General features: G+C 34.9%; 1 protein-coding gene across 1 annotated transcript; it reads right to left on the bottom strand.

The window, feature by feature from the left end:
- Positions 1-240: 240 nt before the first annotated feature.
- On the bottom strand, positions 241-24,294 carry LOC120631525. The gene is made up of 2 exons (XM_039901145.1): positions 24,142-24,294; positions 241-2,304 (listed from the first exon to the last, which is right to left on the bottom strand). Exon 2 carries the CDS (start codon positions 2,299-2,301, stop codon positions 883-885), a length of 1,419 nt encoding a protein of 472 aa, XP_039757079.1. The 5' UTR covers positions 2,302-2,304; positions 24,142-24,294; the 3' UTR covers positions 241-882.
- Positions 24,295-27,041: the final 2,747 nt, after the last annotated feature.

Genomic DNA, 27,041 nt, shown 5'->3' with positions numbered 1-27,041 from the left:
TTTAATTTATTTCTACATGTCTACACTTAAATTATTTCTATTCTTGTTAAATAGTGCTTTCTTTGTTATTTTGTGATTGTGTTGTTCTTGTCCCGTCTCCTAAAACATATAAAGTTACCAAGTTTTCAGTTGATAGCACGAAGGAAAATAAAAAAAAAAACACACAAATAAACATAATTTATTTAAAAATAAAATCAATATTTAAAAAAGATTTATTTAAAATAAACCGATGATCTAAATGGCAATATAAAAAGTCAGTGTAAACTGAAACGTCACACGCGACGATTTCGCTCCTTTTGCTTTCATTCCCGCTTCGGTCTAGTAGACACGACCTGCCTGATTGCATTCCTATGCATTTCATTTGAAAATGTAACGCTTATATTGTGCCCATCATTACAAGCAAGGCTAACGGCCTTGATGTAATGAAAGTTTTTTGACTAATGATCGTTTCACGCTTGAATATTGTCACACTTGACCGTACAATCTCATAATCATGTCTGTCAGTTCCACTCTGACAGCTTTATATTATGAAATGCAAATAATCCCGGACACTGTTTAGTACGGTAGTTGATATTTACTACCTTTGCTTCAAAGGGGCTTCTACTCAAAAGCGAATCGGAATAATTAGTTATCAGCATTACATTGACCGGTAGATGATCCATATCTTGCAAACAACTTTTATATTGTCGACTTCTTTTAAATGCTATATTCGAACACTATCTTTCTAAATTCTAGTAGTCGTCAAAAGACCCAATTATTTTTCTTCTATCCCAAATTAATTTATTATCCACTAAAATATGTTTTGTATCGTCTTTCATCTACAAAACCACACACACCAGAATCCCTATAAGACTAGAACACTACTCATTGTCTTCAAACACATCACGGTACGTTAACTGGTAAGAACATTTGAGGATCACCAAGTTTGGGCTCAAATCGAATATTGACTTTCGTATCACCATCTCCTACTTCCAAGAAACTGTTCCAATCTACCATCCAATAGAAACCGTTTTTCCGCGGTGGTGGGAGCTCTGAATCTCCGGGCTCTGCGGGTACAGCTCCTCCGAAAGAATCTTCGAGATCGGCAATGGATGCTCCAGCATCTGCATCGGAAGCGACTACGTCAGGTTCGATGGATCCTGAGTCTTTTGCGTCAGTATCAGTATTTAAAGATTCACTATTTGTAATGCTAACGTTAGTGCCGGAGGCAGTTGTAATGCTGTCTGAACCACTTGTTTCATTTGTTTGTCTTTTATTTTGTTCCGGATCAGAACTCAAATTAACTTCATCTTCCACTGGATTTGGACCTTGCGGTAAAGGTATAACTTTGATAGCATCGTAATCAATAGGCTCATAATTAGGTTTCGGTGGTTCTGGAATTGCTTTTGTTTTTCTGGGTTTTGGCAAATCAAGTGGGAGGACAGTATGTTTCGATTCAGATGACGAAGTGTCTAATTCAAATGGTATTTCAGGACGCAAAGGATCATATAAAAAATTAGTCTGTGCATATTTTTGTTCCTTAGTTGATGATGTTGTTAAGTCTGAGGGTGATATGAGATCATAAGTGAGCAGTAAGTTTTCTGGAAGTTGTACATTCCCATCTACTATTTTAGCTGGTGGCAAAGGCTTGAATCCGTCAAGCGGAAGTAGGAAATTGTCTTGACCAGGTTTGCCTTTTAATCCATGTGCATCTAAAAATGCTTGCAATTCCATTGGAAAATCAAATTTTTGTTTATTGGCTACTTTTCCATGATTTTTTAAAGTTTGGTCAACCTTTGTACCCAATTTTGATGGCTTAGTTGGTTTTGGTGTAACTTCTTCAGGTACAATTTGGAGACGAGGAGGTCGTGTATATAATTCTTGTAGCGATGATCCATCACGAGGTGTGTAGGGTAAAACAACTGTTAGAGTAGCGCCACTAGCTTTAGTTGTTGATTCAACTTTATTAAAACCATTTTTGCCATGAACTTTGACGTCAACTTCTTCTGACAATTTAGTCAATTTGTTTATTTCATTATCTCCTTCATTTGATTCAGCAATTGATTTTGTAACTTCGATAGGCTTCTGTTTTATTGCTGTAGTTTGAGTTCCACCAGCTTTCTGCTTGGCTGCTGGTTTACTCTTTGCATCTTCTTGTCGTATATCATTTAGTAGATCTATAATTTCATCTCTTGTTAGTCTAGGTAATAAAGCGTTCGCTTTAAGTATGCTCTGGACTTGTTGCACTGTTTTTTCGACGTCGACCGCAGCGCTGGCTATTGTTACCAATATCGCAGCAACACAGCACCAGAACAGCTTCATGGTCTGTAAATATAGAAAGAAAGTAAATTTTAATTTCATTACTTGTTAATATACTCGTATAACTAGCGGACCCCCGCGACTTTTTCCGCGTATGAGTCAATGGAGAAGCTAGAATATATCTGATGCTAACATCATTATCATCGTGCCTAGCTGTGTACCTTATATTATTTTACGTGGGATTTTAGTTGATACATACATACATACATCCATCCTCACAAACTTTCGCATTTATAATATTAGTAGGATGGTACGCATGCATTCAATCGCTGTCCCGTATGCCTTGCGACTTGCTGTTATTTGTGAAGAGTTATGTTTTTTATCTCCGACAATATTTATCAGATCCTTATTAAAAGAAGACCATACATGTTTGATAGTATAGACTTTCAAACAAAAAAAGAATTATTAAAAATTTAACGGAGCTATAAAGTAAAATTGATAAAAATTTTCATACCGTTTCCTGGAGGATACTTATTGTTTATCGGGATAAAAAGTAGCCATATGTTGACCCGGAATATCAACTACCACTATACCAAATTTTATTTAAATCCGTTCAGTAGTTTTCACGTGATAACCGGACAGACAGACAGACCGAGAAAAATTAAATAAAAATCTGTTTTGGACTCAGTATCAATTCCCCGGTAAAAATTTTAAAAATATTAAATTTACAGAAATCTTCCAGTTACAGTTTTATTATAAGTATAGATGTTTGCGCTAGACTCACATCACTGCCAAAGGCCTAATACAAGTTCCAGTTGTCTTTAGAGAGTTCGAATAATGTCTGACTAATGACTCATGTCTAATATTACAAATAGAAAAAATGGTTTGTTGATTTGTCCTTCCCTCACACTCTTACTAATCAACCAATGAAGTAGATTTTTGGCAACAGTTAGTTCAACGGTCGAGGATTAAGGTATGCTACTTTTTATAGCAGGAACCTCAACACGGCTTTGATAAGCGATTGTCAATATAATATTTTATCGGACCATTATTTACACAAATTTGTGCTGAATCACGGCAACTATTACTTTTATGGAGTATACAACCTTCCTTGGTGAGTAATGAGTTACATTTTTAATGGGTTATGCTTTTAGCCTTAAAAAACCGTGAGAAGATTGTGTTCAATGATTAATTAAATAGTAATGATAACTTTATCATAACTTATAAACAATCTAATAAAGAGTTGTTAAATTTGATGTTGATTAGACTCAGACGCCACGAGGTATTTTTGCGTCGCCTGAGTCTCCCAACAAGACTGAAGTGTATCAAATATAATTTTATTTGTTTTAATTATAAATGAAATACGAATAATTATTAGCACGATGCAATAAACGCGGACCTCAATGCGTGTTTATTACGGTTTTTTACGTCGTCGTGGGAACCGTTTGTTTTCCTGGTTTAAAAACATATCTTACTCTTCGCCCTTTCAACTAAGCCCACGCCAAAAATCAAGTTGATTGGATACTTAGGGCGTAAGGGGAGGATAATTAAACAAAGAGACCTTCATATTTATAAAGTTTAGTAAGGATTTGTAAAAAATGTACTGAATTTAATAAAATATGTTGCTCATATGAAGTTTTAGTGTTTAGAAGTTTAATTATTACCCTTACGAAATTACTGTAACAAATTGATCGTATGAATTCTGGTGAAGCTCAATGTATTATTCTGATTGTAGAACGGTAAAAGTAGTTTTAGTCAAGCGTGTTAACAAAACCGGGCGCTCTATGGTAGCAAAAATGGACATTCCAAACACGATCGCGTGTTCACTTTCAACGCAAAACTATGGAAGTTCATTGAAATTCTGCGTGCAATGATGCAACGAGGTTATTCTCACGTTCCAACCGACGCGACGCAGCGGCCTTTGGCATACCTATTTATAATTTATTGCGAGATTACCTTTTGACCACGTAATTATGTATTTGCGTGCTAAATATTATTATTGACAACCTTCTTGGCGCAGCGGTGAACGCTGTGGATTTAAGTGGGAGGCCTTGGGTTTGGGGATTTGGGAATTATTAATTTCTGAATTTTCTCTGGTCTGGTCTGGTGGGAGGCTTCTGATGTGGTGAGTGAACCCTACCGACAAAGTCGTGCCGCTAAGCGATTTAGCGTTCCGGTACGATGTCGCGTAGAAACCGATTAGGGATTTAACGTAAATGACAAACCTTTCACTGGTTAGCCCGTTCCCATCTTAGAGTGCATCGTCACATACCAGCTGGTGAGATTGCAGTTAAGGCCTAACTCGTAGTGGTATAGAAAAACAATCATTTGCGACCTATCTAAATATATATTAGTTTTGGGAGTTTGAAAACACATAACTTTTGCCCTTTGTGGTTTTTCATATGTATAAATTAGATGAGCATTTTCGTATTACTCCGGGTATAGGTTGTGTTTTATTGAGATTTATTAACTCCACGGTCTTGACGTGTTTGTGTCTTTTATTAATTAATTATTAATCTTTACTTAAAATTACAAAAAAGTTTGCATATGTATTTGTTACTCAATAACGCCAGAACTGTTCTTTATAAAAATAACAGAGATACATTATAGTCTGGTATAGTGCATAAGTTACTTTTTATCCCGGAAAAATTAACGATTACCTTGTATTTGTGTTTGTTTTTCAGAGCAAGAGATTGGCATGTTTTTTTGGGTAGTGGATCAGGGGTCAGAGAACAAGAGGCATCAAAACCCAACAATTAGCATTTTATTTCTACTTATTCATCATATTTTTTTTATCTTAATTTTTACTAAGGGTTTGCTAAATTCTGAACATTCCACCCTTATCGGAGCTACTTAAGGATATTCATTACTGCCTACGCTTACTGCTTATCACAATTAAAAGTGTATGTTGTAAACATTTCGCGAGATTGCAAATAAATAGAGCGAGAATTGTTGTAGTATAACTTTTAAGTTATGGCGAGTTATGGTTGTATATAAAACAATACCATCACTTGGTGTGTATATTTGTTAAAAATAAGCGTAGGTTTGATAGGATTTGTCAAGTTGAACCACGCAGAACCGCTTTAGCTGGTCGCCACTCTTACTTCATAAGTTCAATGCTTTATAACAAAATTAATAAAAAAATATCCATTTACTCATTAACATCACGAAAATGTAAAATTGAATTAACGAATTGGCTTCTTAACCTAACTTATGATGAGACTGAAAACCTTATTCAATAATACATTCAATCACACCCTCACCCTCACCCACACTCACATACACATAAACACACGCGCACGCACACACTCATATTTAGTTTTTTAAGTACAATTAATTATATTTAAAAAAAAATATATATAAAAAAAAAAAAAAAAAAATCTTATGGATGTATTTATGTAAAAGTAGAGAAAAAAAAATTGAGTTTATCAATGCTTTCAATTGAATTTAATTCAAAAAGTTTTTCGGTTTTTATTTTTATTAATCTCACTAGATTTAATTTAAGTGTATGGTTCTCGCTCCAGAGACGGGCGATAATAACTGCGACTTAGTCTTGCACTATAGCAGTATTATCGAATTTGGGTTTCATGATACACATTACCTTATGTTTGCCTTATTTTGTACTATTTTTAATTTGCTGTGTAACTGTTAATTGAAATAAACTTATTATTATTATTATTATTATTATATATGGAATGATGAGCTTGGTTAAGGCTAGTTATTCACTTCTAATTATTTAATTCTACAACAGTTGCATAATTAAACATTACTAAGATATCGCGGAAGGTGCTTCTTAATATAAGGATCAGCCTATACCGAGGTTTTGCAGTGAAAAATAACAATAAATACTCAGCTTTTTTTAATGCTTTTAATTTAAATCTCTCTTTCATGTGAGACTTCTGTATTCAGCGGTGGAAAATAGTTTATTATTCCTGAACGAGTTCGGTTCGGCTACGGTGGTCAATCCAGAACTAGTTCTAAAACAGAGAGATTTTCCAACTACGTGGGAGATATTAACACAGTTGAATTCTCTATTCCCTCAAATTCATATTTCGAAGGACAGAAAAGATTGTACCTTAAAGAATCAAGTGTAGGACCGCCAGTTTAATGTGCTCGCCAAGGCACGAAGGGAAATTACCGCCAACTTCCAAACTTTAGGCTGGTACTAAGAATTTATTGATAGAAAATGTCAATAGCTATTTGCTAGCCCAACCATGGGTGTGAATCCAGAATCTCGTGATCTGCAGTCGATAATGATTTATATTTACACTACCACTACACCAACGAGGCAGAATTTGGCAGTATTGCATTGCACAAGGCTAGTTTGGTATGCCAATATAATATATGATGGTAGACCAAAGAGGCAGAATTTGACAGTCCGCATTGGACAAGACTAGTTTGATATTCCAATATAATATATGAAGGTAGACCAACGAGGCAGAACTTGACAATACCGTATTGCACAAGATTACTTTATATGGATGCGCAGTGGCACAAAAGCATTGCCGATTCTAAAATGTATGTATAACTCGAATAGAAAGAGGGTTTATAGCATTTGTTGCAATCTTTTTTGTTGTATGTAGACCCTGGTAAGAAACCCAGTGCACGCAACTGTGGATGCGTTAAAGGTCCATTATAAATTTTGGAATTTCGATCGCCTGTACTAGACTTTATACTAATAGATGCTCGTGGAATTCGAGGCGCGCTGCATTTCCATCTATACAATATAATTATACGGAATAATCAGTTGAGATAGGTAGATTAATTTACGTTTGTGTGCCTAATGTTCATGGAGATACTATCTGTGGTGACCTAAAAGCTAAGAACTAATCTTAGCGTTATGTTTAAGTGCTTCCTTGATTGCGCTATCACAATTGCAGTATAATCTCTCTCTCTATGGTCATTCCTTCATCACTGAAGATCCTGGTGAAATCTCAACCTCGAGTGGGTAAAGTATGGTATAAAATATAAATATACTACGAAAGTATACATATCGCCATCTAGCCCCAAAATAAGCTTAGCTTGTGTTATGGGTATAGGATAGCTGATATATACTTTTATGAATATAATACACATAAATACTCATCATTTATTACAGGTAAACACCCTGGCGCAACGGTGAGCACCGTGAATTTAAGTAGAAAGTCCCAGGTTAGATTTCCGGCAGGGGATTCATTATTTCCGAATTTTCTCTGGTCTGGTCTGGTGGTAGGAATCGGCCGTGTCTTTCGACAAAGAAATGCTGTTAAGTGATTACGAGATGTCGATAATAGTGATGAAATCTAAAATAAACTAAAAAATTTTGTAAATGAAATCTGTTTTAGAAGTCTTATTTGATATAATTTGTTTGCGTTATATACCCAACTAGATATTCCCTGCGGCTTCGCCCGCGTAAATTTCGGGACGCAGCGAACATAGTCTACACCTATAGACATACATGAGATTTTCGACAAACATTTTTTTATCTTTCGAAAAAAATATTTTTTTTTTTTAATAAAAAGTATCCTATATTACTTCTGATACCTCTAAGAATAAGTGTACAAAGTTTCATGATGATCGATTAAGTAGTTTTCGCGCGAAAGCGTAACAAACAAACTTACATTTACATTTGTAATATTAGGAGGATTTATTAAGGAATGTTAATAATATCATATACTAGTCTAGTTTCAGAGATAATATTAGGCCTACTTATATTAGTAAATAAAATATTAAATGCCACGTACAGTACGTGGGTACTTAGGTATATTATATAACAAATTCACAATATTTCCTCATAATAATTCATACGTTATTTCCAAGCCTTTGATCCCACAGAGAAAAGGGTTGTCTCCCCTGTTTTATATGGATTTACTCGTTTTGTTGCTATTTCAGAAAACGTTTTATTGAATGTGAAAAATATGTATTTATCATTGTATTCAGACTTTAATAAATATCTGAAATAATTCCCTTTCGCATTAATAGGTTTTTCTGCAGGATATTTTTTATGTAAATTCTATTTAATAAATAAAATTATTTTCATATAATCGTCATAATGTAAGAAGCTGAAATAGGTCGTAATGGAGCAATTAGCTAGCCTAGTAACAAGTTTATTTATGTTGTTTCCGAAAAGTATTCTAACGTCCTCCTTGGAGCAGTGGTGAACCCTGGGGTTTTTTAAGTTGTTGATCCCGGGTTTGAAAAGGAATTCCGGGAAGGGAATTTAGAAATTCATTATTTCTGAGTTCACTCAGGTCTGGTCTGGCTGGTGGCCTATCGACAAAGACTGGTACGTGGCCGGGTAGAAACAGATTAGGAGAATGAGTTTATTTTAACTCCTATACCCCTAACAGGTTAGCCCGCTACCTTCTTAGACTAACATACATCATCTTACCACCAGTAGAGTTTGCAGTCAAGGGCCAACTAGTATCGGAAATTTAAAAAAAAAGGTGTGCAACTGACACTGGCCCTTACACCTGGAAGACATTACCACTTAAACCTCTTAGTAGTTGTTACCTAGCCCACCATACCGCGTAATAGCAGCATGGTGAGTGAAAGCTTTATGGCCTTTTCTCCTATAAAGAAATGAGACTTCTGTTTAGCAATGGAACATAAATCATGAAGATGGCGATTAAGTTTTAATTGTAGGAAATAAAACATGAGAAAATATGGTAAAAGAAATAGTTACGTTGTATAGAAAATATAATTTTAACTAAATGATAACTTAACTAGCGTGTTGATATTTAACAATAAACAATAGCGATTGTGTTCAAGAACGTGTGGTTTTTGTTCTTTACCTGTAATAAGCAAAAACAATCATAATATATGACAACATCGTAAGCGCTTCGAAAGTGAAAGGTCTTGTCTAAACGTTAATAATATTATGATCATATATTTGCATTTATACCAATCATTATTTTTTACTTTGGAATAATAACCAAATACTACAATGTATAATGGACCTTTTGAAATTACATGTTGGTAAGTGTACTATACGTGTATTCTTATTTTTAGCATTTGTATAAGTCCTACTTGAATATTGTTGTGTGTATTCTCCTTCCCTCTTCATCTCTCCCACTGCCTAGAGACACTGTAGAGATCTCTATATAGAGATAAGCTTTTTCTTGTCTTCATCTTCACTATATTATGAAAATTGAGCTTCATTTGCTATACTATGCGAAAAGCACAAGAATCTATATGGTGTAATTTATAATTTCTTGAATCCTTATCTCCACACCAAACGGATCTTCTTCAATGTAGCGGATAGCTACGCACGTTTCCCTCCGAAACCGCAGCATCCTCAGGAGACGTTGGCTTTACAATGATTATTGTTAAGTCAACAACAATTATTCATCTTTCTAAAAATATAAATTGTAATAAATTGGTTACGGCATGTTATCAGTTATAAACTTTGTAACAGAAAGAGCGTGACCACAGAATACAGTTTTTTTTTAACTTAAATGGAGGTCTTAGCCTATAGTTTTGTAATAAAATTCAGATAAAAAATTATTTTTCATTTTCATTTTCATTTTTATTTTCCTTTTTCATTTTCATTTTCATTTATCAAGATGTTTTCCTTAGCCATTAAAATGATTAAAAACGCACATAACTTAGACGGCCGATTGGTGCAGTGGGCAGCTACCTTGCTTTCTGAGTCCAAGGCTGTTGGTTCGATTCCCGCAACTGGAAAATGTATGTAGATGAACATGATAGTTTTTCAGTGTCTGGGTGTTTATCTGTATATTATAAGTATATACTGTATATTTATCTATAAAAAAAATTATCAGTCATCTTAGTACCCATAAAACAAGCAACGCTGCTTACTTTGGGCCTAGATGACGATGTGTGTGTGTATAACTCTGAAAGGTCGCACTCAGTACCTCCAAAAAGGTGGCCGAAACTTAAACCACTATCGAAGGAAAGTGGTTTAAGCTTCGGTCTATTTAGGTCGGGATTAATTTTTTTGTGGAGTCCACACAGGAGCCCTAAAGCTCCGCGGAGTACTTTAAGCATGACTGGCTTTCATGCAGACACTCACGTTTGTGTTACCATCGGGTTCACGCATGAATAAAATAATGTGAACAATTTTAATGCAAATTTTAATGTATGCGTGAGTTATATAATTTGAACGCTTACATTTCCATCGGATAACATATTCGGGTATTGTAAAAGCGAAATTAAAGTGGATAAATAAATTGAATACCTAGATAGATTTAATAAATAATGCTAATAATTAAACAATACATTTTTTAATTTACTTATTATCGTCATAACGACATTACAAATCATTTTTATATTCATAGTATTTATTTATGCCATATCTGGGATAGACTAAGTTCAGTTAAAGTTTTAAGCTTGGGACAGTGGGACTTAGAATTGTTTTCAATTCACCTTCCTACTAATCATTCTAATATTAATAAATGCGAAAGTTTGTACGTATGGATGGATATATAGATACACCAGAAAAGTACTGAACGGATTTAATAACATTTACAATGTACATAAAAGATATTTTGTAAATGTATATATATATATATATATATATATAACACAATGTACACAATATATATCTTTCTACATTATATATAGCCTTTATATGATAGCCTGATCTATATAAAAATGTTGTGTTGGTTTGTGTACGCTTCAAAAACTCAATGATTTCTGAAACGATCGAGCTGAAATTTTAGCTTAACTATAATACGCATCAAGGATTGTTTTTATCTATTTTTCTCAACCATTCCATCACAAGGTGTCACAGCGAAGCGTGGCAGGGTACAGCTAGTATATATATATCTTCCTAAAGTTTTTGGCTACACCCTCAGTTATTTGTCTCGCACGTTTGAAGGTTGGCTACTAGAAAATGCTTTAGCATTAAGTCCACCTTTCGTAAATCGTTTTTTTTGGTTGTCCAATAAAGAGAATAAATAAATAAATAAAAAATTGGCCAAAATATAACAATAAGTAGTTCTTATTAAAATAAAACCACTATCGCTTCTGATATTTAAAGAACACAAACTTTAATTTTTATATTGAGTAAATAGGACAGTACGACGCTACTTACTTGCAAGAAATCATAAATCTAACGCAGACAAAGTCGCGGGCAACCGCGATAGTGTCATATTGGGCCAAGACAAACGAAAGGGTACGGGCATTGTGACTGCACTTGCTTAGCCAAAGACCAATTCTATCATCATGGAGAATCAGTTCAGAATAGTTCAAGAACGAAGCACATCAGCCAAATGTTCAGAAGGCCGCGCCCTATCTTTAGATATGAATCTATGAGTAAATCATTTGCATTCAACACACACAAATAGGCTTTTTATTTGTATTTTCTCGCCACTGCTAGTTCTTTTTAATGCATAATTCACAAATGCCAAGGCTAACTAACGAGGTATTATCGGGCCAAAGAGTTGATTGCGATGCTCTTGACCGCTTTTATACCTCCGTTGTTTTAGGTTGCTACGGGCCTATTAGTTTAACTTGCTTACACGGTTGCTAGTAGCGCGGGGAAAAACAATTACCCGATGTTCTTCTATTGAGTCTATGACTTACCTCAATTAAGAGAATTGTGTTCAGTGGTTTATTAGAAATATGTTCCTATTATAAATAAATGAATGAATTAGGGATTATTTCGTGCTACTTTAGCGAGATTCGAATAGACAGCCAATGAATTAGCCCAGCATTCAGCGCGCCATATCTTTGCACATATCTATTGGTACAAAAGATGTTATAACCTTAGATTTATAATTTTTTTTTTTTAATGTTTGCGTACTCGCCACTATATCGGCCAAAGAGTTAATTGCTTTTTAGCTCCGTTAATCCTGCTTCTTATCTAGGTGACAAGTGTTAAGTGTAGTATAATGTTCCTCATAATTATATGTTTCTTCTAAATATTGAACTTGAGAATTTTTGGTGCTAGTCTAGTTGTTCGAATAGATAGCGAACGCGTTAACACCATGTTGCGAGCGCCATATCTTTGCACATAAATCCATGGGCACAACATCTGCATTCGACGCAAAAAAATACGCTTTTTTATGTTTGCGTACTCGCCACTGTATATTTTTTAAATGCATAATTCACATATGCACTGGCCAAGGCGAACTAACGAGCTATATCATCGAGCCAAAGAGTTGATTGCAGCGCACTTGACCGCTTTACGCCGATGTTGATGTTGCGAATTTATCTTTTGAATTATACTGTGAATTTTCAGTATAGATAATCGCGACAATTGGAGCGTAATGTTGAGTGGCACGCTCGATAGTATCGAGAATATTGAGTAGGTAACGCCTATCTGCTCGTTTATAATCGATTCTGAATGCGGCTTTCATTCTCTGCGAGATTGTAAACGTTATTACGCTATCATCATAATGATTACTTCATTAAATATCCGAATGGTGGGTTCGTTATACGTATTAGGTATTAGGGTATAGAGCTCATACCCACCACGCTATTGCTAAAGTACTGTGAATCTACTTAACGTTTTTATTCATAAATAGCCTATAACAGCCCACTGGTCAAAATGTTCCCAATGTTCCCATGCTCACTACGCTGCGGAAGCGGTAATAGCGCAGTGGGTAGGAGCTCGACTTCACTTTCGGGGGCCGAGTTTGAATCCCAGCATGCACCTCTAACATTTCTAAGTTATGTGCGTTTTAAGTAATTCAAAATATCACTTGTTTCGACAGTGAAGGAAAACATCGTGTGGAAATCTGCATGCCTAAGAGTTATACATAATGTTTTCAAATGATGAGGATCGTGAAAAATATCGTTTATTGACTCAATCGTATATTATCAAGGTTATATGCCGGAGTTCCACACCGCTACATCGCAGTGGTCAACAAAAAAACGTGTAAACGTACGCAATAACTATTTGAAACTAATCGATTGACACATTGGTTATGAAATGATGCTCACGCTTGCGCCATCTCACCCGAATGTCTTTATCAATAGCCAATACCAATGAAATGAAATGCAGGTGCTAAAAAAGTTGTATAAAGGGTTCATCAGACCGAACGCGTCAGAACCTAGCGCTAAATGCTTCAAATATGAGCATTGCGTGTACTTCGTTGTTTAAGTTTAACGTTAAAAGTTTCAAGACCACCACAGTCTTTGTTTTGATGACTCGTGACTTAGATATCTAAAACAATTAAATAATTAAGTTTAATGTAATTAAGAAGTGAAGAGATTTTGTAGACAATATGTGTCTAGCTTGAATAATTTCATAATGTTACGTGTTTAAGTTTATAAATATATTAGTATTTCAGTCATAACCACAAAGAATAGTCAAGAACCGTATATCGTAATAAATCCTGCTTCTATCGTAAACTTGAAAGTTTGTGAGCATGTATGGATGTATTTTTGTAAGCATATTTGCTACACTTTCAATCCATTATGACCGAATGGCAGTGGCGTGCACTTCATACATACACAAAAGCACTGCATACCCTAAAATTAAAATATAGCCCATATAATAGGAGGACTTTTACCATTTTAAGCAATTTTCCTGCTAAATGCATACCCTGGTAAGAAACACAGTGAACGCCACTGCCGAATGGATTATGATAAAATTTTACAGTATTATAGCTTATACAGTAGAGGAACACATAAGCTTTTGTAAATTAGCCAAAACGTAACAAAAAAATCTGCTAGCTGAGGCCTGAGCTAGATATAGTCAGGCGAGGATAATGTGTGGTGGGATTGGTTCTGTTCTAAAAAACACTTCTTAAAGTAACGTAATATCAGAAGTTCTACGCAGTCTGTTTTGTTATAACACTGCGTCCAGGCTGCGTGATAAAGCCTTGTATTACTTAGTGACTCAAAAAAAGCCTATACTGTGCAATGCTTGCTTCGAAACCTAAGCAAGCATTGCACAGTATAGGCTTCAGCCCGCAGTGGCATGCTTAGCGACCAATACCAAGATGCGTCAGGTAGAACTCACGCCGCGTTAGGAACGTTCTATCTGACGAGGGCTTTAAATAAAATATTCGTGTCAAGAGATTTGGTAACTGTTTATATAAATTATGTCATAAGAAATTTAGTAACTTAGGAGATGGCAAACCATAGAGATCGGTGTAGCAAACCGATAAATGAGTTGATTGCGATCTGACCTCAAGAGCAATAGGTTTAGGGCAAAGTTTATTGAACCCATAACCAGGATCGGATTCTGCGTAGACCATATATCAAATATGAGGCAGTTTATAAATTATAATTCCTTGATTCGGATAGCACGTTTATAAGTGGTTACCTGTAACTTAGATTATTAACTGACTGCGCTTAGAGGTCTTTGAGTTCACTTAACTTTATTATATTACTTTATTATACAATCTAACGAAATTGTTGAAGTGTTTATTTAGCGACTTTGATTTTTCACGTGAGGTAAAAGGAGTATAATTTCCTAAGTTTTAAAATATCTTAATCGTAACGGTAACATAGTCTTATATATTTTAACTTAACATCACTTTTAAGAGTAGTTGTTTTAAAAATTTTAAAGAAACGCATTATTTTTGTTATATTTTATTTTTATTTATATCACAATAATTCATTTGTATTAAATTTCTTTACACTAAAAATTGACAATACGATTGTTTACATAAAATCAGACAAGTAAGACGCATTAGGGGTTTCATTTATAAACGGAAAGCAGCTGTCAGTGAAAGTGTGTCAAAATACTGCAATACTATTCCAAATTTATAACTGTGTCATATGTACCCGTATATATTGGTATACCCTGGCCCGTGACAAAAACAAAGGGTGTATATTAGGAGATAAACTTAGCATTTAATGCGTTAAGGTTACTAGTACGAGAAAATAGAACACATACATTTTTACCTCGAAAAAGGTTGTTGGGTTGAGAAGTCTTTTTGGATAACTTTATTAAGAATCTAGAAAACAATTTACTTTAAAGCTGACGATTTTAAGGGTATTTTGAATCTTTCTATTTATGTCATAGATAGTTTCATCTCAAACGCCGCAACTTTTTTATTGTAGGCAAATTATAATAAAAAAGTAACCTAACCTAATCTATTCCAACTTTGAGTATACCATCAAATGCTTAATATCATCATCATTAACAACCCATTATCGATAAACTACGGGACACAGTTCTTCTCCCAAGCTCACCACACTGGACAAATGTGATTCGGTGGACTTAACATTTTTTTGAGGATATTATAGGGAACAATCAGCATACAGGATTCCGCACGATGTTTTCCTTAACCGTTAAAACAACTAATACTAAATTGCTTAAAACGCACATAACTCCAAAAAGCTAGAGTTGCGTGCCCGGGATCGAACTCGGTCCCCCGAAATGAAAGCCGAAATCTTGACTCTATCACCGTTTCTATCAATTTTTCTTGAAACCATAAAAAAATTACTTAACGTATTTTTGTTGGTTCTACCTTCTAAAAGGTCTTTTAAACAATCTCAAATCAATCCAATAATAGCATAACTATGTTATACTAAAAAATGTAAGGGTTCAATCACAAAAACTTTAAGTCTGAAAAGAATCGAATTTCTCTATAAAATTTAAATGAAACAATAAAAACAGATAGTTTGTTCATTGCTGTACGTTGGCAGGTAGTTGTAGTTTACGGTGAACAATGACCTTAAAAAACTTGTGACCAACGAGTTATTTTCCTTTTTTTTATAAATATATTACGACAAATACACAAATCGCCGTCTAGCCCCAAAGTAAAGCGTGTTGTGTTGTGTTATAGATACTAAGATAACTGATGAATAATTTATAAATAATATTCATAAATACTTATAATATATATATATATATATATAAACACTGAAAAACATTCGTGTTCATCACACAAAACATTTTTCAGTTGCGGGAATCGAGCCCACAGCCTTGGACTCAGAAAGCAGGGTCACTGCCCACTGCGCCAATCGGCCGTCGCTTTGATCTCTTAGTTACGACTGCTACACCGGAGCAAAACCCGGTGCCCTAATAAACGTCGGAACGAATAAAAATCATATTACAAAGTAAAATTCCGGATCCAAGACGCGAGGCAAGGTCTTTGTTATTGAAATCTTTTTAATTGGCCCTGAGGTAATTACCATAAACTTAATTACGGAATGGCTTGAAAAAATACTATCTTTTACTTCCTCATAAAGGTGCTCGAGTTTTAAATTTTTGTTACAGTCTCTCGATCCTACTGCCATATAGTGGCCATGATTATTTCAACAACAGCAAATTTAGTTTTTTTGTTCATTTAATTTATTTAAGGCCTAACGATTATCCTTATGGGCCTAATAAGTAAGCTCAAAGTCCCTTAGCGGGCGATGGGGAGAGCTACGCTCGCAGTATCTCTACGTGATCATATCAGATATGAAAGAAAGAAAGAAAGAAAGAAAAACTTTATTTGGATATACACACACTAGAATTAAAATACAACTTAATAGTCTACACAACAATTATAGGAACGGTGTGATCCCAAAATGGTCTTCACTCAGCATGTTTGCAGTGCCTGTAAAGACACAGCGCTGATCTTCCGTGAAGCCAGACGTGACGATATGAGGAGATCCGTAGAAGAATCAGAGTTACCGACACAGCTCAACACATCGCGAGGCTAAATTGGCAATGGGCGGGGCACATAGCTCGGAGAAAGGATAGACTTTGGGGTCCTAGGCATTTTGCTTTTTATGTCCATATAAATTATTAAATAATTTAGATTGTCTCTGCTAAAAACACTAACATTTCTATAGGTGAAAGCAGTAGAAAATAAGCCCCATGCAAGCCAACGAGAGTGAGTGAGACAAAGCGAGAGGTCTTCGTGCGCGGCCTTGATATTTTGTCATTCCATCGCCGCCACTCGGAAGTTTGCTGCGTTCGGGAATTTCTGTACCGCTGCGTTCGGAAATCTCGCATTGTAATACACTATTGAGTCAAAGTTCATACTTTTTTATTTCCTCATTACTATCAAGTATGAATTATTATAGGAGATTTATTGTTACGCAAGCCGGGCTTTTCGGCTTGTATGGTAGTACCGCCACTGGTCCTAGGGTGTTAGAACGGAAGCTCCGCGATGGTAAGCTTGGCATTGGTCGACCCCCATCGAGATGTACAGACGACATTAAGCTCGTTACAGGTAGCTGCTGGACCCAAGCTTGGAATTTGGAGGTTCTTACAAAAGACCTATGTCTAGAAGTGGACGTCTATCGGTTGATATAATGATGATTTTCCTTAGGCACACTAAAATTTCACAACTAAAACCTTCACGGCTAAGCGGCTAAACAAATCTTAGGCATAAAGATAACTTGCATTGCCCTATTTTCTCATTGGATCGGTTGCTGTTGCCAAAAGGATCAGCAGTTTCTTTGCTGGAAGAAATTTAGCATCCTCTGGTTGTAAGTATTATATATTTTCCCAAAAGGTTGCTAAGTTTTTCCATCATTATGCAGAGCGGGACGGGAACAGATGAAATACATCAGCATAGGTTTTATGTTATGCAGCTTGAGGTTGAACAAGTGTCCGTTAAGTCCACAGTGCCCCATTAAAACAAGCACTAGGATGCACAGGTTTATTAAATAAAACCTCAGATGCGGGCCCTTCTGTTATACGGTTACGATGATGATTATTATTTCAGAGAAAAACGTACGATTAATATGGTGCTACAAAGGGGGACACAAAAAGACTTGCATCCTCGGGACAGAGGATAATCTTTCCCCCGGTCAATTCACTACTCATAAAAAACCGCAGCAAACGCAAGCAAAGTCGAGGGTAGCTGCTTGCTATAATACGATATTTTTTGTACCTATAATATGGATAACTACATTCTTATACCCTTGAGCTGTTATTTATGTCACATGTTATTAATTTATAATAATTCGGCTATACTATACCTTGCTAGATTAAAAAACTATACCTTTATGTGCACGCGAATTCACGTTAGAATGAACTTATTTTCTCGGAAAAATAACACGCCACTGTTCTATACTCCTTTATTTTTTACTTGGGTTTTGTATCACACCTTAAGACACCAGGCGGGTTTTGTTTATACGTCGTCAATATCCTATTTGCAAGCCTACTTTGCTTTTCGTGCTCTGGTGAGAGGCTTTGGCCGTGGCTAGTTACCAACTTATCGAGAAAGATGTCCCAGCAAGCAATTTCACGTTCCTGTACGATTTTGCGTAGAAACTTACGGTGTTTGGGTAATATATCCTAACCTCTAAACGTGTAGCTTGCTACCATCTAAGACATCATCATAATTGAGCAACACGTGAGTTACAGTCAAGGGGTAAATTATGGTGGTGTTAAGGATCTTCGGAAGAGATTACCCCTTATAAGGTAGACGAACCACCTAAAACGAGTCTCAATAATTTGATGAGGGATGAGGTACTAAATAAGCTCAAAAGAAAAACAAATAGATTGCAAAGCCAAAAACTCTAGATATTCCAAAGTCTAAAAGCCCTAAGATCTAAATACTTAAAAAATCCCGAAGCCCAAATAGTTTTAGTACAAATAGTAGAAGACAAAAGTTCCTGTATTTCGTAAGGTAACAATATAATTATTCTGGACTCTCGGGTGTACCTACACCTCACATCTTCGCAAATTACAGCCAATCGGAAACTTGTCAAATAGGTGATAGGTACAAGCTTTTTCTTCTCTTCTTCAATCTTTAATTCATTTCCCAATGATTAATTTACCATCAATTACAGCTGTGAACATAATGTTATGGCCAGTGAGATGTTATAACATCTCGCATTTTGAACAGTGAAATAGTTTTATATCTTGCATGGCGAGGTCTCTCGATTTCCTGGAGGTTTGGTTATTCACCTACCCACCCTGATTTTACTTTAAAGGAATGTGCAACATTCACACAACCTTAATGGAGTTCCGTACTTATTGTAACAAAACGAACTACAATTTTGTATCTAATGAGAAATTCATTGTAATTACAGGCTATTTCAGCGGGTAAAAAATGAGCTAAGTAAGAACCTTCCTAGCAAAAGCCGAGTTCAAGTTATTAGAAAGCTAAAACTTACTCGTATAACATAATATAACTACTCGCTTTGTAATGATATTAACACTTTGTTGTACCTACCTATGTTTATTCATTGATTTAATATGTTACTATCGTATGTTAATATCTGTAATCTCTTATTTAAATGTGCTGTGGTGTACACTAAAGTATTTCCATACATACCACAACTTCATTAAAATACTTTATTGACATCATCTCTAGGGTTTCATCAGGTGTGTCCCATCGGGACTGCGCGTACTCTAGAGATAATTATATATCACTGGCTGTGGCTCAGTAAGTTACTCGATTTAATGAGTTCCATGTCATACAATCATTAATTAATTAACTGGTGACGTAGCTATTAATTCCAACAAATTATCATTCAACATTAATTTGAAGTATTGTACATTATTAATTCGACTGCGGGTGGTTGGTTTATGTTTTTAACAATTTATGAATGGTTTCTTGTTACGGAAATTAATCTGTTCCCTCGCAACTCTTAAATTAATTATTGAATTCTGATAACCACTTAGACAAAATGCGAAAAAAATCTTAGCTTAGATGTGAAAAAAACGTGTTCTAAAAATGTTTTCAGTTTGTTTGAATGAGAAAATTTAAGTAATACGAAGTAATACAGTTCTGGCTCGCAGCCCTAAAATTTCAGGAGTAATGTACGTTTCATACAAATGAATGTCAAGAATCATTCTGTAACCCGTGTCCTGAAGTGGAATATTGATTATTATTTTATATTGTCACTTAAATATTCGCTGAATTAGTTACACATATGAATGAGAGAGAGAGCATGGCACCAACGGTCTAAAAAAAAAGGAAGTATAATACATTAAGAAGCTGACATATAAATATTGGTACAAAAACTCAACCTTAAATATTATATAGCAGTGTGCGTTACTTTGCGGAAGTACATGATATAAAATGAACTTTAAGCTTAAGTTGCTAAAATTGGCGACAAAAGTGTACTGAATAATTTATTATATTTTTTTTAGGTTCCCTCTACCTCTACGTATAACTTCTGACTAGTTTTCGAAACAAACTTTTTTCCGCTATGCTAGAATATAAACTCAATGATAAATAACGTTCTTTAAATAAATACTGTTTTATGATTTAATTACAAATTAAGAGTGTCGAATAATACGCTTTTTAAACAGCCGTATCTTTTTACCGTTAGAAGTTCGATTTTCAAAACCTTCAAGGAACTGTGGACTTTAGTATATAGTTGTATTTTCAACTCGATACCTCTATTGGATAGAAGCAGGCGTTACTTTGCAGAAATCCATGATATATTATGAAAATTAAGCTTAATTTGCTATATTCCGCGAAAAGTAGGAGAATCTGTATGGTGTAATTTATAAATTCTTCAATCCTTATACTCCTCACCAAACAGATCTTTTCATAATATATCGATACCTCTATCGTAAAGGGTATTGATAGACATACAAACAGACAGAGGAATAACAATTTAATTCTAAAAGGGATCATTTTTTTCCTTTTGAAGTACTGACCTCTAGAGTTTGAGATATACTTTTCTTGGAACATAAATATAAATATACACATCATCTAGACCCAAAGTAAGCGTAGCTTGTGTTAAAGGTACCAACTAATATGACTGAATATTTTTATGAATAATATTTATAAATACTTACAATTTACATATAAACACCCTGTCAATGAAAAACATTCATGTTCATCACACAAACATTTTCCAGTTTTGGAAATTGTAAAAATCGAACCCACGGTCCTGGACTCTGAAAGCAAGGCCACTGTGACAATAGCTCGTCAAATTTTGATTTTAAAGATAAATGTAAAGAAGCTAGATAATTAGTAGTAGTAGTAGAGAAGATAGTAAATAATAAAATGGGTGATGAGTTAAGAGATTAGGAGTAAAGTATCATTACACCGTCATGCAAGTGAAAGTGTTTACAACACGTAACTATTAACGAGACATTTAACAATTATTACTAGCAGGTTTAATGAGCTCTCTGTCACATAACAATTATCCCTGGCCGTGGCGATTAATTGGAACTAATTACACTTAATAAGTTGGGGTATTGTTGTTGATTTATCTTTAATTTAACCCCGGGGCGTACACAACGTAGTGTTTTCTTTCCCTGACTACGGAAAACGTTCATTGTATGTGTTTCTGTTTCCTGGTAACATAATTCATTCATTCATTATCATTTTGTCATCTTGTTGTTATAATTATTCGGTGTTTAATCATGTTTTTTCAAATAAACAGTTACTTTCTTTCTATTATTTTCACACTGTTTGGCGAACTTCATCTTTTAAAGGAGAAAGGGATTTGAGGCGAGGATTGATGTAACCTTTGATTTAAGATTATTGTATATCATTGTGTCCAAAAATAGCGAAAACGCCTCGCGCACGTCTCACTTCACACCCGCGAAATGTTGCGAGCTCCCAAATTTTTTACCATTTTCCCATTTTATGGTAAAGGTTTAGAACACTAGAGGAAAAATAATTACTGTCAACTGCTAAATGGTATGGAGTGACTAACAGTTTGTTCGAGAAATCAGACTAAAGTAGAGTGGTTTTTAATGCTTCAATACAAGTTTTGCATGTTCTTAATGCTGTGGATGGAACCTTCTTAAAATAGAAGGTTGGATGAAGGTAGTTATTGTTGGTATGCCAGTATTCATACTAAGGTTAAAAATGCGAAAATTTGGCTTTTTGATTGCTTTTTTGTTTATTCGTCCTCTATATGTGCAACGTGATTCCTGGAGATGAACATAGATAATTTATTCATATAAATATAGATTAATACATTTGTTACCTATTCAATATGTATGGCTTGGCAACGCATTACTTTGCATTCCGAATCCTTTCTGAGATAAACCCGGATAAAGTCACGAGCAACCGCTAGTATATTTATTAAAAAACATAACATTAAAATATGTTAAGTTACATTTATAATTAAAAAACTAAATTTATTTAAAATTCATGATCTTTTCATAATATTCACTTATTTATTTTACGTGAATTCAACTTCCATTCGCAATATGTGACAAAGCGGTTTGTTGATTTAATTTTGTTTAACAATTGTCTAGTCAAGAAATTAATACCACAGAAATTATCTAAATAGCTTTTAGACTTTGAAACAAAATTTTCGGTAGTTTTTAAAGTAACAGATTGAACAAGTATAAATAAATAGTAGTTTTTATTTAATATCTTAAGCAGACTTTCGTTACCAAACGCTGCTTTTACTTTATTTTGCCATATTTCAAGGATGTCTTAAAATGTTTAATAAAAAAGGTGAAACGGGCGAAAACGGTTATTTTATTTGTGAGAAAATATTTTACATTGAATATTATTTGTTATTTACGCATATTGTACAACCAACTGATCCGGATGAGTGAGTAAATATAATTAAGGTTTTTCTCCACTACATATTTGCCACAGATAAATAATTTTATTTCCAGGATTTCTAGCAACTTTACCTAGGTACAGTGATACCTACTGATAGCTATTCAGTGAGATGATTTCTCCGCGATAAAAAATCCTTTATTAGTAAGTACACCATGATGGTAAATTAATATTTTACTCTCCAATATTTTACGCCCACCGAACGGAAAAATACATAGCATGTCACTTTACACTTTTTTGTATTATATACCAAAAAAACTTCTCGCAATTATAGTGTTCAAAGCAATGTTTATTTTCTAAAATATTATACTTATAATAAAACTGTAACGAACTGGGTCGAATACTGTACATTGGGCACTCTATAATCGATACTGAAGCCAAAACTGTAATTACTTTTGTCTACTGATTGAATTAAATGAAACTGTTCACGATTTAAGCTTATTATACGAGGTAGGACATATGTCATGTCATATTATTTGTGATATATGAATTTGACTGGTGATAGAGGACCGAACTTTTCTGTAGACAGCAGCAAAATCCTCACAATTAAGGCTTAACGATACAGAATACATAGTATTGCGTAATTTATGAGGACACTGCTAGAACGAAATAAAACATTTTTAGAAATTTTCTTCGTTAACCTTTTGTATATGAATTAAGTAACAATGCGAATTCGATTCTTCCTTTAAAGATTATTTAATTATTCTTTGTTAATGATTGGCGCTGAGACTTATGGATACCAAATTATCTTTCAAACTTCCAATCCATTTACTTACTTGGGTCAACGTTACTTACTCAGAGCTATTGACTAATATTATTTTATGCTAAAAACATATACAAATTGTTATACATCAAATTATTTTTTGAGTTCCGATCCTCATAATAAAACAACAAAGTCCTTTAACCTTGTTTGTCTGTTCATCCGTGCAACTGTCTCATCTTAACTCTTCATCATTATCTCCATAACACTCAGCCTATTCATATCTCACTGGTGGAACAGGTCTCATCTCACATAGGAAAGAGGGTTTAGAGCATATGCCCATCATGCTGCTCCAATACGCAGAAGTCCTTATATATAATATAAAAGTTATCATCATCATCATCGTATCAACACATTACTGGCCCACTACAGGGCACGGGTCTCCTCCAACAATGAGAAGGGGCTAAGGCCGTAGTCCACCACGCTGGCCCAGTCCGGATTGGCGAACTCCTAACACATTTAAGAACATTATGGAGAACTCACAGGCATGTAGGTTTTCTCACAATTTTTTTCTTCACCGTTGAAGCAAGTGATATTTTAATTGCGTAAAACGCACATTACTCAGAAAATTAGATGTGCGTGCTCATTCGAACTAGGCCCCTCGAAAGTGAAGTTGAAGTCCTACCACTGGGCTATTACCACTTTAATAAGAAAAACATATAAAACTTATATAGCTTATTAAAAAAGGTGCACTCACTGACTTATCAAAATTTATAGGGCGTACCAGTGACCTACAACCACAAAGTAAGGTACGAAGGTTAAAACACACAAACGTAAAAGATAACAAATAAAAATAACAACCTTACGTAGTCAGTACAACCACGATTTCAGGTAGAGCACCGTAAGTGAATCCAATAACAGTTGCTAAAATAAACGCACACACATATCACAATATTTGACGCTAGTTAACACGTAATACGATCACAAAACGTAACGCAACCTACCGTGAAAGTTGCAAAGGCCACCGCACCGTCAGAGACCGCTCGCACTACTGTGGTACCACCACCACCTGTTACCAGTTACGACATACCGTGAGGTAACAGCGATTACCAAATGGCTGTCGTTAGTGACAATAAACGATATTGGCAGTTTATTTGTTTAATTTATTTGCTTAATTTTTACTCACACTGTTAGATAGATAGATAAAGTCTTTATTGCACAAATTAAAAGAGAAAACAAGAAATAACAAAACAATAAAAATATATATATAAGATTTTGGCGGTTTTATCGCTTTAAGCGATCTCCTCCAGACAACCCTTTATGGTAGAGATTTAGGTTAGGGAAAACGGGATAGTGCAACCAGCGATACAATTAAGTTAAATACATATAATAAATATTTCCTTTGTACACTTCATGTATCTTATGTTCACAATCACAATTTATGGTACATAAATAATAAATAAGTAAATATAATTATTATATATACATACGTACATACAAAAGAACATACATACACTATATCACATTAGATAAATAAATATAACGAATAATTAGGTTATTATGACTAAGTTTAAATAGCGGTGATAGCCTAGTGGTTAGAACTTCAGCCTTCCCCTCGGGGACAGATTTGATTCCCAGAACCTGTAACTTTTCGAAGTCATGTTTGTTGTAAAAAAATCAATATCACTTGCTTTTATCTATGAAGGAAAACGCCGTGAGTAAACCTGCTTGCTTGAGATATCTTCATAATGCTCCCAAGGCGTGTGAAGTATAGATATAGATCACACTGGGCTAGCGTGGTGTATTTCGGCTTAAACTCTTCTTATTCTAGATTTTCTTTATTTATCGTGTCGTGTGGTGACGGCAAATCAGAAAACAGTTGTCACCAACCTTTTTATTCCTGCGGGTGTCGTACAAGGCGACTAAGATGATATAACGGAGAGCGGGCAGGAGCATTCTCTGTGCTTCTACTATCAACTATTGCAATAAATAACCCGTCTGCCCAGCATGGTGATTATGGGCAGACCCTCCCGTTGTCAGAGGACTTTAGTCCAGCAGTGGTGTTACAGGCGATTGTTCTGTTTCGTCACGACAGATCAGAAAACGTTTGGACCACCTGTCTCTTGCCACGAGTGTTTTTGACGCTGCTGAGGGAATATAACGGGGAGCGGGCAGCAGCGTCCTCTGTGCTACTACTACTGCGACTACTAACCCGTTTGACCAGCGTGATGGTTATGGATACAAAGTCCTCTTGTTGTTGGAGGAGTTTGGTCCAGAAATGGACTGTTAAAGGCTATTAATGGCAGTTCTCTCTTAGCGGGAAGTTTGCTTTGATGTTTATAGGGTTTGTTTTCATGACTCTATAGAATACTCTAGTATAAAGTTTTAGATAGTTAATTATTATAACCCATTTAATAGTTCAGCTGATGAACGTTTCGTAGAACCGAACATTTATTGTAATTGCACTTCGCATTACCTATTAGTAATTAAGTTCTGATTAAATAATTTAGCATTTTAGTTGCCCGGCATTTAGTAGATATAGCATTTTGTTGTTTAGTAGATTGTTTCCGCTGTAATGTTTTTTTTTATAATCCACTACAAGTCAAGTGCTGACTGCAATCTCACCTGGTGGTAAAATAATGTTAGGAAAAACCCGACCAATAGGAACAGTCGAAATATCGAAAAATTGTTTAAAGGTGGGTTTGAATTGCCACTTAGGTTTGCTTTTATTCCACTACAAGTTAGCCCTTGACGGCAATCTCACCTGATGATATGTGATGATAAAGTCTAAGATGGTAGCGGCCTAACCTGTTAAGGAGTATGGTTACCCCTAATAGGTTTCTAGGCGATGTCGCAACGGAACACTAAATCGCTTAGTGTTCCGTTGCGACATCACACAAATTAAAGGATTATTTGGATTTGACAGGATTTGAACCTGCAGGACTTGAACTCTCTGGAACTGTGGCCTGTAGGGCTAGGATTTTTCCATTCCGCCAGATAGCCGCATGGGTGGAAATAAAATTTTTTTTTAAATATTTATTTTAAGAGATGATTCGGCGAATATGCCTTTCTATAATGTCATAAAGTTAGCAGTACTAGCACTGTCATCGAGAGAGGAATTATTATTGTCTCTTCTCGATACTAATTCCAAACAATCGCAACAGTGTTCTTGCTGTCATAGAATGCGCGTAGGCCTGCAAAACGGGGGTAAACTTCTCTTTTACCTTTATTTCACCTGTCAAAGCTGCCATGCTTTGAAAGAAAATAAAAGTTTTTTACTAAGCTAAGTTAGTAGTTAGAAAAAATGTGACCGTAATAATTTAGTAGTAAGAATAAACTTACAATGCAATATACTAGGTTACATAAAATTTGCATTAAAAAAAACCGCATATAATTCTACAATAAACTACTCATTGACATCTTGGAGATGTTAATCTCTTAAAAAGTTCAAAGTTTGTATCACGTAAGGTCATAGAAAAGTCCTATTATAGTATAAAGGACTAAGTAATCGATAAAAAAGCTTGGGTGTGAATTATTGCTCTAACCAGGTTGCTCTTCTAATAATTTTAATGACAATGTGAGATGGTGATAAAAAAAACCCCCGGCTAAGTTTATTGTTGGCTTCTTAATAGATCATGACGCATTTGGAACTTGTTAGCTATAGTTTTATGTTTAGGAATATGGTTATCGCCATCATCTCACTACCCTGTCATTCTCATGTAATGGACACATCATAAGTGCAACATATGGGCCTACTTGTA

Source organism: Pararge aegeria, chromosome 18 (assembly GCF_905163445.1).
Source record: "Pararge aegeria chromosome 18, ilParAegt1.1, whole genome shotgun sequence".
Classification (NCBI taxonomy): Eukaryota; Metazoa; Arthropoda; class Insecta; order Lepidoptera; family Nymphalidae; genus Pararge; species Pararge aegeria.
Note: the sequence above shows the minus strand (reverse complement) of the source record. Positions and strands in the feature narration are given on the sequence as shown.